The sequence below is a fragment of the Vitis vinifera genome, chromosome 17 (assembly GCF_030704535.1).
Source record: "Vitis vinifera cultivar Pinot Noir 40024 chromosome 17, ASM3070453v1".
Taxonomy (NCBI): domain Eukaryota; kingdom Viridiplantae; phylum Streptophyta; class Magnoliopsida; order Vitales; family Vitaceae; genus Vitis; species Vitis vinifera.
In genome coordinates, this window is record NC_081821.1 from 7,512,947 (window position 1) to 7,526,453 (window position 13,507).

At 32.8% G+C, this 13,507-nt stretch overlaps 2 protein-coding genes across 4 annotated transcripts; one reads left to right on the forward strand and one right to left on the reverse strand.

Moving 5' to 3' along the window:
- Positions 1-513: 513 nt before the first annotated feature.
- Positions 514-3,510, forward strand: LOC100263916 (probable xyloglucan 6-xylosyltransferase 5). Of its 2 annotated transcripts, none has more exons than XM_019226457.2 (2): positions 514-2,132; positions 3,060-3,510. In XM_019226457.2, the coding sequence occupies exon 1, from the start codon at positions 763-765 to the stop codon at positions 2,113-2,115; it is 1,353 nt and encodes a 450-aa protein (XP_019082002.1). In that variant the 5' UTR covers positions 514-762; the 3' UTR covers positions 2,116-2,132; positions 3,060-3,510. The 2 variants fall into 2 exon arrangements, with proteins under 2 accessions (XP_019082002.1, XP_002284667.1); XM_002284631.5 differs by having other exon boundaries at positions 3,063-3,510.
- Positions 3,511-4,165: 655 nt separating this feature from the next.
- LOC104882304 (uncharacterized) lies at positions 4,166-7,330 on the reverse strand. 2 transcript variants are annotated; one of them, XR_009464630.1, is made up of 4 exons: positions 6,897-7,330; positions 6,182-6,284; positions 5,699-5,781; positions 4,166-4,510 (listed from the first exon to the last, which is right to left on the reverse strand). XR_009464630.1 is itself a non-coding variant. In XM_010665039.3 (3 exons), exons 1-2 carry the CDS (start codon positions 7,302-7,304, stop codon positions 6,186-6,188), a joined length of 507 nt encoding a protein of 168 aa, XP_010663341.1. In that variant the 5' UTR covers positions 7,305-7,330; the 3' UTR covers positions 5,557-5,781; positions 6,182-6,185. The 2 variants fall into 2 exon arrangements, 1 of the variants encoding a protein (XP_010663341.1); XM_010665039.3 differs by lacking the exon at positions 4,166-4,510 and having other exon boundaries at positions 5,557-5,781.
- Between the last annotated feature and the right edge of the window lie 6,177 nt (positions 7,331-13,507).

Consider the following 13,507-nt stretch of genomic DNA (forward strand, 5'->3'; position numbering starts at 1 on the left):
CCTTTCTTCCATTTAAAAACAAAATTTGTCTTTCTTTTATTGCATAATAAAGTCAAAATTGGTAAATATAATTTTGAATTAAAAAAAAAAAAAAAAACAAAATCATAATTAATAACTACAATTTAAAAATTTAAGTTCGAAATCATAGTTATTAAGTAAAGTCTAACAACAGTCTCACTCAAGATGTAAGACGTGTTAAGCACAACCCCAGCCTGGTCACGTTCACAATTCACCATTGATTTGAAGTGACCATCCCATTTATTAGATTAAATTATGTTATGGATTAATTCGACTTCATGTCTTCAACCACATCGCACATGGGTGTTTGGTCTGTGGGCCCCCAATTCATACACTAACACGTGTGCCCCTACCCTCCCACATGCCAATCCAACCTATCATTCGTTCGTGTCTTCCACGCTCACCGCCCCTCGAGTAACTATCGTCTCCTCGTAAGTCATTACGCATGATCTGAAGATCAAAAAGAAGACAAAATAAAATGCCCTATCCTCCGCCACGGCGCCACCATTTTTACAGCTTACAGCGCATCAAAACGACGCGGTTCAGCTTCAGCCGCGAAGGAGTCCGGAGACAGCGGAGGGGTCCATGCCCTCTACATAACACGTTAAATAAAGCTCCTCACAGTCGGTGCCTTCACCCACTCTCTAATGGACCATGGCCGCGTCACCACCCTCTAGGGTTCCGCATTTTCTCCCTCTTTCTCCGGTAATCTAGTGCCATCAAGTTTTGGCAGCGAAAATTAACATGGGTCTAGATAATTTTACAACTCAGAAGAGAACTGGAGCTGGAATCCCCACCACCAACGGCAGACCGGCCGGCGGCCGGCTTTCCGGCTTACCACGTGGCCGCCAGATTCACAAGACCTTCAACAACATCAAGATCACAATTCTCTGCGGATTCGTCACCATTCTCGTCCTCCGCGGCACCATAGGCGTGGGCAACCTCGGCGGCTCTGGAGGTGAAGTCGAGAATCAAAACCTAATTGAAGAGACAAATCGCATTTTGGCTGAGATCCGATCCGACGGCGATCCCACCGATCCCGATGACCCTGCGGAGTCTGAGATCAATCCCAACGTCACCTACACTCTCGGCCCCAAAATTACGAATTGGAATGAGGAACGGAAGGTATGGCTTGATCGGAACCCTGAATTCCCAAATTTTGTGAATGGTAAAGCTCGAATCTTGCTCGTAACTGGTTCACCACCGAATCCGTGTGATAACCCAATTGGGGATCACTATTTGCTGAAATCAATCAAGAACAAGATTGATTATTGCAGGATTCATGGAATTGAGATAGTGTACAATATGGCTCATCTTGATAAGGAACTAGCTGGTTATTGGGCAAAATTGCCGTTGATTCGGCGGTTAATGTTATCACATCCCGAAGTGGAGTGGATTTGGTGGATGGACAGTGATGCGTTGTTTACAGATATGGTTTTTGAGATACCTCTGTCCAAGTATGATAATTATAATTTGGTTGTACATGGGTACCCTGATTTGATGTTTAATCAGAAATCTTGGATTGCTTTGAATACGGGTAGTTTTTTGTTTCGGAACTGTCAGTGGTCATTGGATTTGCTTGATGCCTGGGCGCCAATGGGACCAAAGGGTCCGATAAGAGATGAGGCAGGGAAGATTTTGACAGCGAATTTGAAGGGGAGGCCGGCATTTGAGGCAGATGATCAGTCTGCATTGATATACTTGTTGATTTCAAAGAAGGATGAGTGGATGGATAAGGTGTTTCTTGAGAACTCTTATTATTTACACGGGTATTGGGCTGGATTGGTAGATCGCTACGAAGAGATGATTGAAAAGTACCATCCAGGATTAGGTGATGAGAGGTGGCCATTTGTGACCCATTTTGTGGGTTGCAAGCCTTGTGGAAGCTATGGGGATTACCCTGTTGAGAGGTGTCTGCGCAGCATGGAGAGGGCCTTCAATTTTGCAGACAATCAGGTGCTTAAGCTGTATGGGTTTAGGCATAGGGGCTTGTTGAGCCCTAAGATCAAGAGGATCAGGAACGAGACAGCTACTCCATTGGAGTTCGTAGATCAGTTTGATATACGGCGTCCAGAGCATGGGGGACACAGCCTATGAAAAACCATTTTCAGTAGGTAATGTAATTTCTCAGTTAAAATGCAGATTTCCATTCGATAACAGTTCAGAGTTTAAGTTGGTTCTGTTGTTCTGTTGCCATGTGACTCCTTTTAAAGAGAGGAGGAATAGAATTCTTTTATTAACTTACAATTTTATTTCTGCTATGTTTGAACTATCTGAGAAGTAGTAGTAGTATTTATCAACACACTATTGTTTTTGCCTTTTCTACGGTGTCCTTTTCCCATGGCTATAGCTTTTGATAACAATGAAACATTACTTTTCTGTATTGTAACTTTTTTCTGTTTCAAAGAATGATTTGATAATGTTTACTTGACAGGCTGAGCATACTTATTTTTGTCTCAATTTTAGTTTTGAATGGAACTTTTCTCTACCCATTCCATGAGAAGTTCTTGTATTGGACCTACAATTTTTAAACCTTCTTCTTAGGCTTCTCAACTTATCACTAGTCCCACATGTATTTGTCATGTAATCTAACACTGCCAAACATTATATCACCAATTAATCCTTTAAATTTGATGCTTACCTTTAAATTTGATGCTTAAGCCATCTCTCTGAGCTCTCTCTTGCATTCCACCAAGGGTGCTTGCTTTTGACAACACTATTCTGCATTATTTTCTCCATGATTTCATGATATACAGATAGATTCCCATGTGACTGAAATGACCATATTTCTATGATTCCATCGGGTACAGATTGATTATCTTATACCCATTGCCCCCTGTTGATAGTCCCTTCTACTTAGAAGTGTTCCCTGATCCGATCCTGTATTACATGAGCATCAAAGTGATTCTTTTCACCTCCAAAAATTCTGTATGGCATTTTAAATTGTACAATGATTGCGTATATTCCACCTAACTTTTGAATCATTTCAGTAGTTAGACCCTTGTAGGCCAGGGACTGACGATGCATGGTTTGATATTTAGCAGCATCCAGTGCACAGGAGCAGTGGACTGCTGAGTTTGTGAATGAACCATCTTCAATGTGCTAAAATGTGGATAATGCCATTCTCAATTAAACGGATATTTCAATTTGATAACAGTTTTAAGTATAATCTGTCGACTTGGTACTGCTGATGAGAAGGCGGAGATCGTAACTTTCTTTTCCACAGAGGACCACCCCCCATATTCACAAAACCCCAACCTTGACCCTGGTGGGATTTGACTCAGGTCTCTGGTATGGCTACTAGTTGTAGCACAATTCCTTTATCAACTTAGACTGTCTTCCTGCTATGTTTAAATTGAGTAAATCATGGGGTTGTCATTCCTGTAATACGAAGTCTTCATACCACACCCACCCCACCACCCAGTTCTGCTCTCGGTCACTGTGATAATCAGAATTCTTTATTTTATTTAAGAACCTATGGGAATTCTTTTATCTCTTGTGCCACACAAATCGCCTCGTAGATCATTAACATGAAATGAAAGAAATAGATTATGGTGAAAAATGTTTGAAATGAAATTAACCTGCTGTCGAGCACCCACTATAGCCAACCTTGGTTTAAAGTTTAAATGGTAATTTCTGCGGAGCTAATTTAAGTCCATATCGTTTTAATGACAATGGGTTTCTTTCACCTTCCCCGGGTTGCAATTTTTCATTACACAACAGGATGATTGTCCATACCACCGGCTCTGCCATAGTTTCTTAGTTGTATTGCCCATACCACCTTTTTCCTTTTTTTTTTGGCTTAAAGCGTTAAGGGGAAATGATTGTGTACTCAAACAGTCACATGCACAAACAATGGCAGTTGTTGAAAATTTTGAGGCAAAGTGTCTCAGAAAGATGGAAAAAGATAGAAAGCAAAATGAAAGGAAAAGAGAAGTTTCTTTTAAAGCTTAGTTTTCATTTTTCATGTAAAGTGTAAATAATTTGAAAATATATAATTTTAATTAATTTTTTTTTCTTTTATGCAAAAAATTAAAAAAAAAATTGAAATTGGCATTTAAAGTTAATAAATTAGATTCCTAAAACTTATTTCATTTTATTTTTTTCTTTTCTATTAAAAAATTAAATAATTTAAAAATACATAAACTTTAAATTAATTTAAATTATATTTATTTTAAACAAGAGAAAGGAAACCTTTGTGTGTTTTTTTTTTCCACGTTGTACCGAAAACCAACTATAGCATAAAATTAAATCATTCCAAGCCCATATCCAGAAGTGGAAGCAAGATGGGAGAGTGGCTGTCAATTATGGTTGCATTATTGGGTGGATTAAGAAGCATGGTTAGGTGTCCATTCTCTCTAGAGTTTGTTGGGTGCTGCCGCTGTCATCTAGTTGGCATGGTAGAGAAGTTGGGAAAACGCCTCTGTTGTGCTTTGCTGTTACAAGGGCTTCACTAAATTTCATGTTTTTGTGTCTTTGCTTTTCACTTTCCCTGATAAGAAAAAACTACCCAAAAATTAAAAAATAAATAAAATGAAATGATTTTCAAAAGGGTTGAAAATGTTTTCTAATGCTTGAAAACTTTTTATTATTATTATATAAAATTAAGTGTTTAATCAATTCTAAAAAAATATCAAAATTTATTTCAAATGATTTTTAGACAATCACTTAATAGATAATTTTTTTAAAAAAAAAAACCATTCTTATAATACAATAGTTGCACCCAAAACACCATCAAAGTTTTTTTTTCTAATTTGCATCTAAAAAAAGTTAATTCTTTTAAGTGTCTTTAAAAGAAAGCATTATCTTATGTACAAAAACATTTTTATTAAAAACACTTTCAAATATATCCTATATATTTTTAGTTAACTAATGAGAGACTACTTCAGGTCTGGTTTTTTCTGTTCTGGATGAGATATGGACAAGAAAATTGTTGCATCGTAAAGAAAAATTGGGAAGAAGATCATAGCTCAATCTCTGGGATTGAATATAAAATCCCATGTCTGAACTCTGAAATGTGTCTGAGCATGTATGCTTCACTAGGTTTCCGACTCCAGAGGATTGTTTCACTGACATCCAATGGATATTTGCCCCTATTTGTGTTCCCCTCCACTAAATTTAAGGCAGTCCTAAGCTACGATCATATCATGTTTAACCCAACATTAGATTATGGATCATTTTTCATACCCCATTCAAATTATATTTATGTTTTTCATTTCAGTGTAAGATTATTGGCCAATCGATGGGGTAGTTAACAGATTGAAAAGAGTTCATCTTAGCATTCAAAATAAAATAGCATCCTTCATGGCAGGGATCAATTATAGAGAATAGAACCAAACTGAAAATTCTAGTTCATAATGGCAAAGGTCCTGTTTGGGAATTAATGGAACTATTTGGTAACTATTTTTTACAACAGTTTTTAAATTTTCAGTATAATTAATTGTGGAAATTTAACCTGGATATTAGATAATTTAAGGCTATGGTTGGTTCTGAAACATGGTAAGCTAAGAAGAAAAGAATACTGAAAGAATGTCTATATGTGCTTAAAAATGGCTTTATTGGACGATATGATCCATGTCTTTCCATGAAACACAAGAAGCAAAACAAACGTGTAGGGCTCTGGTGGATGAGCTGATTATCATTGATATTATAGATTATGAAGGAGGAATGAAATTGATACCTCTAACCAATTCTTGAAGAACCAACATCCCAAAAGCACACTTGAAATCTCATCAGTTTTGTACAATGTGTTTCACCTACCTCCTGAAAGGAAATTGTATTCAAAATCATCACAACAAATATACCAAGAAATATAGCAAATTGGCATTGCTTAAATAATATATATCAATGTTGAAGCACAAAATATTTGACTCAGATGTAATGAAAATCAGAAATGACAGGAAATTCCATTCACAAAAGCAAATAGTTGTATGAATCATAGGCATCTCAAGAATCCTTTTCAGATTTCATCAAACTTCAAGCATAATTCACACAAAAGAACAGGCACCCTCCTGTCTAACGCACAATGCACTCATTCTAATGCAGAGGATATATATGCAGATGGAACCAATCTTCTATAAAACACAGAACATTTGAATGTACATTGAAATATGGTATTAACAGAATAAGATCAGAAGGGATTCTTGCCAAGAGGTTCCCCCACCTTGTCAAGTTAATTGCTTTTGGGTTTCGACTGCACCAACTCTGTGATGGGTCAGTAGCGCCTCATTCATTTGGATGATTTGATACAAGAGTTGAATAATTTTCTGCAAATAACCAACCCATGCTTCAGTACAAGGACCACATACTTTAATAAGTAACAATCATACACTTTCAGCTGAACCCAGAAGAGGTAGAGAAAATCAAGTAGTAATATCATCATATGAAAATATACAAAATAAAAATCAAATTACAATTCTGCAATTGTTCCCATCTACCAAGCTCACATTTGGTTCACCATCTATTACTTATCTTCAAGTGGTGTATCAAGATGATGTTAGACATAATCCATGAGCAAAGACTTAAATTTGCTACAGAAATTATGCATTATACCAAGAATTAAACAAGAATCGATGATGAAATGAGTTTCCACAAACATAAGATACCCAATAGAATCCATTCCAAATATGGGTTTGATCTTTCCTTTTTTCTTTCAAGATGGGATAATCTTGATACATACGGGAGAAATCTTGATGACGATTTCACTACTATGAGATAAGATAGGGGAAGTTAATACCTAGTACTCAGTTAGATAAATATAAATTAGCACAGTATGTGTCTCCTCTAAATGACATTTTCGCAAACACATAAAAGGCAAAGGGGAAAAGGGAAAATTTACACTTATCGGGAACCCCAAGAAGAAGAAATTCGAATCAAACCTCATCTCTCTCTTTGATAAGAAGCATCAAATGATCTAGAGTCCCCTCCCACGAATGCGGCCGACTGCGCCGGCGCCGGCGGAGCGTAATGAAGAAAAATGCTAACACCAGCGCCGTGATGACGCCGGTGGCAGGTCCAAACGACCCAAGTGTCGGTCTTGTGTTGGCATAATGTCGAAACGAGGAAGCTATGGCAAGAAGTTTGGAATGTAAGTGGCGCAACCCAAAAGCGAACCACCTGGTGAGGCCAAAGCCAAGAGTTGTGCCGCGGACGTTGAGATGGGAAGGTAGAGACGATGACAGTGAGGATGATGAAGGTGGATCTTGCTGGTTTTGGGATTGGATGGGAAGACCTTCGTGGTTGCTCGGAGGGAAGACGGAGCAATCCTCGACATCGCCTTCCACCATTGTAAGGAGAGTATTTTGATTTTTCGAACCCAAAAAATTATCATTTTATAGTAAGTATGTAATTTCAAGATTGACCTCTTTAGAATTTCATAATTGCCAAATAACCTCCCCAAGAATTTCAAAATTAACCTTTCAAAATCAAATAAGTGAATTAAAAAGCCAAATATATAAAGTAATTTGGGTAAATTATGGGTGATTTATTATTTTATAGTTTTAATTAAAATATTCAAAATTAAAATTTAACCATTTCATTAAGCAATATTATCATATATAATGCTTAAATTCTTGAAAAATATAAGTTAAATATGTAAAATTGAATTATTAAATGGTCAAATTAAATTTAGCCTAAGATAATACTACTTATTTTTTGCTTTTACTAATTCATTATTTATCATACAATATTAAGGTTCTCAGAAAATATTAAAGAAAAAAAAATGTTAAAGAAAATAAGTTCTTATATTTGATTGTCTTATAAAAAAAATCAAATCAATTAAAATTTTAAATATTTTTATATTGATGAATAAAATAAATAAATTGAGTTTGAATTATTAAATTTACCTACTTTTAACTCTATTTTTTATTTTCTTTCATTTTTTCTTTCTCTTACATTTTTTTACAAATTTTTCGAAAATCAGACACAACCTTAATTAAGAATATCATATCCTAAAAAAATTAAATGAACAACTACTATTAATTATTTGAAACCTCCACACAAAACTAAAATAATAAATCACCCATAATTTTACCTAAATTACCATATATTTGGCTTTTCAATTCACTTATTTGATCTTGGAAGGTTAATCTTGAAATTCTTGGGGTTGTTATTTGGCAATTATGAAATTCTAAAGAGGTCGATCTTGGAATTATAAAAATATTATTTTTGGGTTCAAAGAATCAAAATACACTCTAAACCTGGCAGTTACAATGGCGGAAGGCGATGTGGAGGATTGCTCCATCTTCCCTCCGAGCAACCAAGATCTACCCTCATCAGCCTCACTATCATTGTCTTCTCTATGTTTCCATGTCGACGTCCTGGGCACACTCTAGCTTTGAGATGGATGCCAACTAGGCAATCTTAAGTTCTAAGGAAATACTTAAAATAATCTAATTTGACTGGGGTGTGAATCTCGAGATAATTATTTGATATCATAAATCCTAATGAGAACCAAATTTTGAGTATGTAGATTTTCTATTCTAATAGCCTACTAATTCCTTATAAATAGCAAGCATGGGAATGCAAAAATTCACAATCTCAAACTTTCTTGAGATCTTCCTTTTCCTTTGCAATAATTTTGTTCATAGTTTCAAGATGTCAAACCCGATTAGCTATATGTACTTTACATGGTTGGATGAAATTGATGCTGCCAATGATGAATATCACTCACTAATCATGAATGACATTTGCAACGTTGTTGCTTCCATGGCAAGTGAGTCTAGTAACCAACCAACCGAAGATGGAGATGGAGATGGAGAGGAAAATGAAGATGAAGATGGAGAGGAAGATGAAGATGGGGATGAAGACGGAGAAGAAGATGAAAATGAGTATGAAGATGAAGATATGGCTCTAGTGGATGAATATTGGATGCAACAAGTTGTGCATGCCACCATGACTTCAATAAAGGAGCTTGAGAAAGTTAGAATAGAGAGTTTTGATTTATGTGATAATTGCACAATATGTTTGGAAAAGTTTTCAACTCAGTTAGAACTTTGTCGCATGTCATGCTCTCATGTTTTTCACGAAGACTGCATCACTCATTGGTTAGAAACAAGTCACTTTTGTCCCTTGTGTAGATTCAAGATGCCCGTAGATCCAAGTTGAAGTTTAGAATTGTATTTTATATTAATTTTAGTATTGCAAAATTTAGATATATCATGTAAAACTTATTATATATTTTTTATTATAAATTTCTTGTATAAGGTAATGTTTCTTGCTTGTTTGGTTGGTTGGGAATTTAGAGGAATATAACCATAAAAGAGAATTTTGAATTTTATATTTTTGAAAAATTAAAATAAGACACCAACAAAATAGCCTTATTTTATCAATGTTGTATATATTTGAGAGATGATAAGAAATAACATAAAAGTAAATATTTTTATTTAATATATTTTTATTATATTTTTATTTTTACAATCATTGGTAAATTCATACAAACAAGCTAAATATAAGATAAGATTTTTCAATTATTTTTAATATTAGGATTGAATTTAAGTTAAGATATATTAATATTATTTTATAAATATATTTTTTTAGTTTTTTTATCATAAATTTAATTTAAAATAAAAAATTTATTTTGTAAAATGAGTATATTATTATTATAAAAAATTGATAAAAATAAATACATTTTTGATATGTATCTCATATCATATTATCATGGAATTAATATATCCAATGTGAAAGGAATACAAAAAAAAAATGATGGATAATATATCCTATCACATGTTTGATTGAATATGGAATATGATAAATGATGCTTATCGTATAATTGATATCTCACTACCAACCAAACATGGAATATCCATGTTTTTATCTTATCACATATTATATCCAATCACCCAAATATGACCTCAGGTTATGTTTGGTATCCGGAAAATACTAAGGTAAAAAAAAAAAATTAAGAAAAATGTTTTTCTTATATTTGATTGTTCTATGAAAAATATTAAAGAAAATCAAATATAATTACAATGATTAGAAATTTGTGTATTTTAAAATTATTTAATTTTTATGTTGATGATTTAAAATAAATAAAACAAGTATTAAGTAGCAAATAAAAATAATTTATCAAGTTTTAATTTTTTTTTTCTTCATTTTTTTTACTTGTATTTTTCTTTTCCTTCAAAATTTTCGATAACCAAACATAACCTAAATTTGAAAAGCATCCTTAAAATAGTTACTCCTACAAATGCATTTTAATTAAATCAACATTTCCTTTTCTTTTCTTTTTTTCTAGATTACGAATAATTAATATGAAAAACATAGTAATAAAAGTAGTGAATTTATTGAAAAATACATTAAATTATCTTTTAAATTAAAACTGAATTTATTTTAAAATAAATTTTTTTATATAAAATAAAATTAGAATTATAAACAAAAATTTAGTTAATTAATTTTAGTCTTATAATTAAGATTTTGAAGTTAGATATGGTAACTACATATAAAATTGTTAAATATTTATACTCACTTTTCAAAATAAATGATGATTAAAAAAATCATTATATTTCTTTAAAATTAAAATTAAATTTTTTTTTTTATAATTTTAACTATAACATGTTTACAAAAAAACAAAAAAAAAATTATTATGGGCTTGTTTGACAACTGTTTTCAAGAATGGTCTTTTGTTTTCTAGAAAAAAAAACTAAAAAAACGTTTAACAATCAAAACTGTTTTTTGTTATTTTGTTTTTGTTATCACAAAACAAAAAAATAGGGTGTTTTTAAAAAACATCTTTTAGTTATTTTAAATTGTTTTTATTTTTTTTTGAGAGATATTTAAAAAAATAATTATACAAACATATATAATGATTAAAAATAAAATTGTAAACATAAAAATTATTTTTAAAATATATTTAAAAATATTAAAAAACATTTTAGGTTTCAAACAAACATTTGTTTTACAAAATATTAAATAACAATTTTCAAAAACTATTTTTAAAAATTATTTTTCAAAACTATTTTTAAAAATAGGTACCAAACAAAACTTATATTTCCGCATTAAAATGAAAATTTGAAAATAAGCTATAGGATTTTAAGATTTAAGACATGTTATCAATTGTTACTATTCCGAAAATCTAGTCACTTATTATAATGTAAATGGCATTTTGAAAAAATGGATGCCAGCTAGGCACTCATAAGTGATAAGGATTGACTTACAAGAATCAAATTTGATTGGTTGTGAATCCAAAATAATTATTTTGATGTCATAAATTCCGATAAGAACCAAATTCTGAGTATGTAGAATTTCTATTCTAATAATCTACTATTTTTCTTGAAATTTTCCATCTCCTTTGCTATAGTTTTTGTTCGTAGTTTCAAGATGTCAAACCCAATTGGCCATATCTACTCCATATGGTGGAGCAATATTGATGCTCTCAATGATGAGTTGCTATCACCCAATGTGTTTTGTATCAAGTTTTGTGCTCGAGATATGGTTGTACACCACAATCTTGAAGAAGAAGATGGTGATGATTTGACATTATATGTGGATGAATGTGATCTAGTAGCACCAAAGATTAAAGGTCTCCAACAAGCCCGCGGCCTGCTTTAGGCCCGGCCCGGCCCAAGCCTAGCTCGAGCCCGTTTATGGGCGGGCCGGGCCGCGGGCCTAAATTTAGGCCCGAAGGGCCGGCCCAGCCCGTAGGCCCGTAGGCCCGCCCCTTTAAAAAATAATATACTTTATTTTTATATATATATAATTAATTCAATTAATAAGCATAAAAGGAATATAGTTCAGTTGGTTAGAGCCTTGAAATTTAAGCATGAGGGGAGGGGTTCAAATCCCCCCATCTTCTTTCCTTTCTTTGAAAGCCATTTTGGCTTATTTTAAAAAGCCCGCGGCCCGGCCCGTCCAGCCCGCTAGCCCACGGGCTCATAGGCCGGGCCGCGGGCCTAGCATTTTAGCATGGCCCGACCCGGCCCATTGACCAGTCAACGGGCCCATAGGCCCGGCCCATTGACCAGTCAACGGGCCCATAGGCCCGGCCCGAGCTGGGCCGCGGCCTCCTATTTACGACCCGGCCCGCCCGTTGGAGACCCTTACCAAAGATCACCTTCGTGATTCAATGTGTCAACTTACTACATATAGGAGGAATATGGTTTTCTTTATATCCTTTCCTTTTTTGTATAGGTGTAGCCCAAGAATATCATTCAAGAATCATGAATGACATTTATGAAGTTGCTACATATATAGCAAGTGAGCCTAGTAACATTGGTAGCCTCTAATAGTTGTATATATTACATCAGTCTAGCCTCATGATGGCCAATTATATGAGAATGAAGATGAAGACAAAGACATAGATGAAGAGGAAGATGAAAATATTGGTCAAGTAGTCTCAAGTTTGTCGATGGATGAATATTGGATGCAACAAGTTAAGTCTGCCACTATGCCTTAGATCAAATGGTTTGAGAAAGTTAGAATATGCTTTGGATCAAAGAGTTTGAGAAAGTTAGAATAGAAAGCTTTGATTCATGCAATAATGGCACGATATATTTGGAAAAGTTTTCAACTCAATTAGAAGTTTGTTGTATGTTATGCTTTTATATATTTTCATAAAGATTGTATTGTTCATTGGTTAAAAATGAGTCATTTTTGTCCCTTGTGTAGATTCTAGATGCCCATAAATCTAAGTTGAAGTTCAAGATTATGTTTTACATCGACTTAGTATTGTAAAATTCAAATCTATAATGTGAAATATTTTTATTATAAGTTTCCTATATAAGATAATGTTTCTCTTTAGTTTCTTTCTTTTGTTCAATGATACGTGAAATTGTTATATGACATGTTTGGTAGTTGGGAATTTAGAGGAATATGATAGAAAAGAAAATTTTGAATTTTATATTTTTGAAAAATTAAAATAAAACATCAACAAGATAGCCTTATTTGATCAATGTTGTATATATTTGAAAAAGGATAAGAAATAAGATAAAAATAATCATTTTAGTTATAATTTAATTTTTCTATAATGATAAATAAATTTATTTATATATTTATTATCCTAAGACAATTTTGATCTCATTTAACCTTATCCAAAGTTATCCAATGATGTTTTATAAGCCGAGGAGCCCTATAATGGCGTGTACTTATTATTCCCCGCCTCCAAAATGTCACACAAAATGGTCCAATGGAATAAAAAATTTATGGTAATTTAATAATATAATAAGTATGACAACATTAAATTAAATTAAAGGTTATTTAATTAAAATAAATATTGAAAATTGAAATTTAAAAACACCATTTTCATCATTCTAAAAACGTTATTTTTTTAAATAATTTTTTTAATCCCTATCTTATATCAATTACTTTTTTAGATGAAAAGGTGAAAACGTTATTTTTTATAATCTCTTCTAATCAAATACTTTTTAAATTGATTCTTCTTCCAAAAAAAAAATTAAATATAATTTTTATAAGTGAATATTATAGTTTTTTATAACCTATTTTATTAAAAGTCAATATTTTGCTTTATTTTACATGTATTAAAAATAAAAATAAA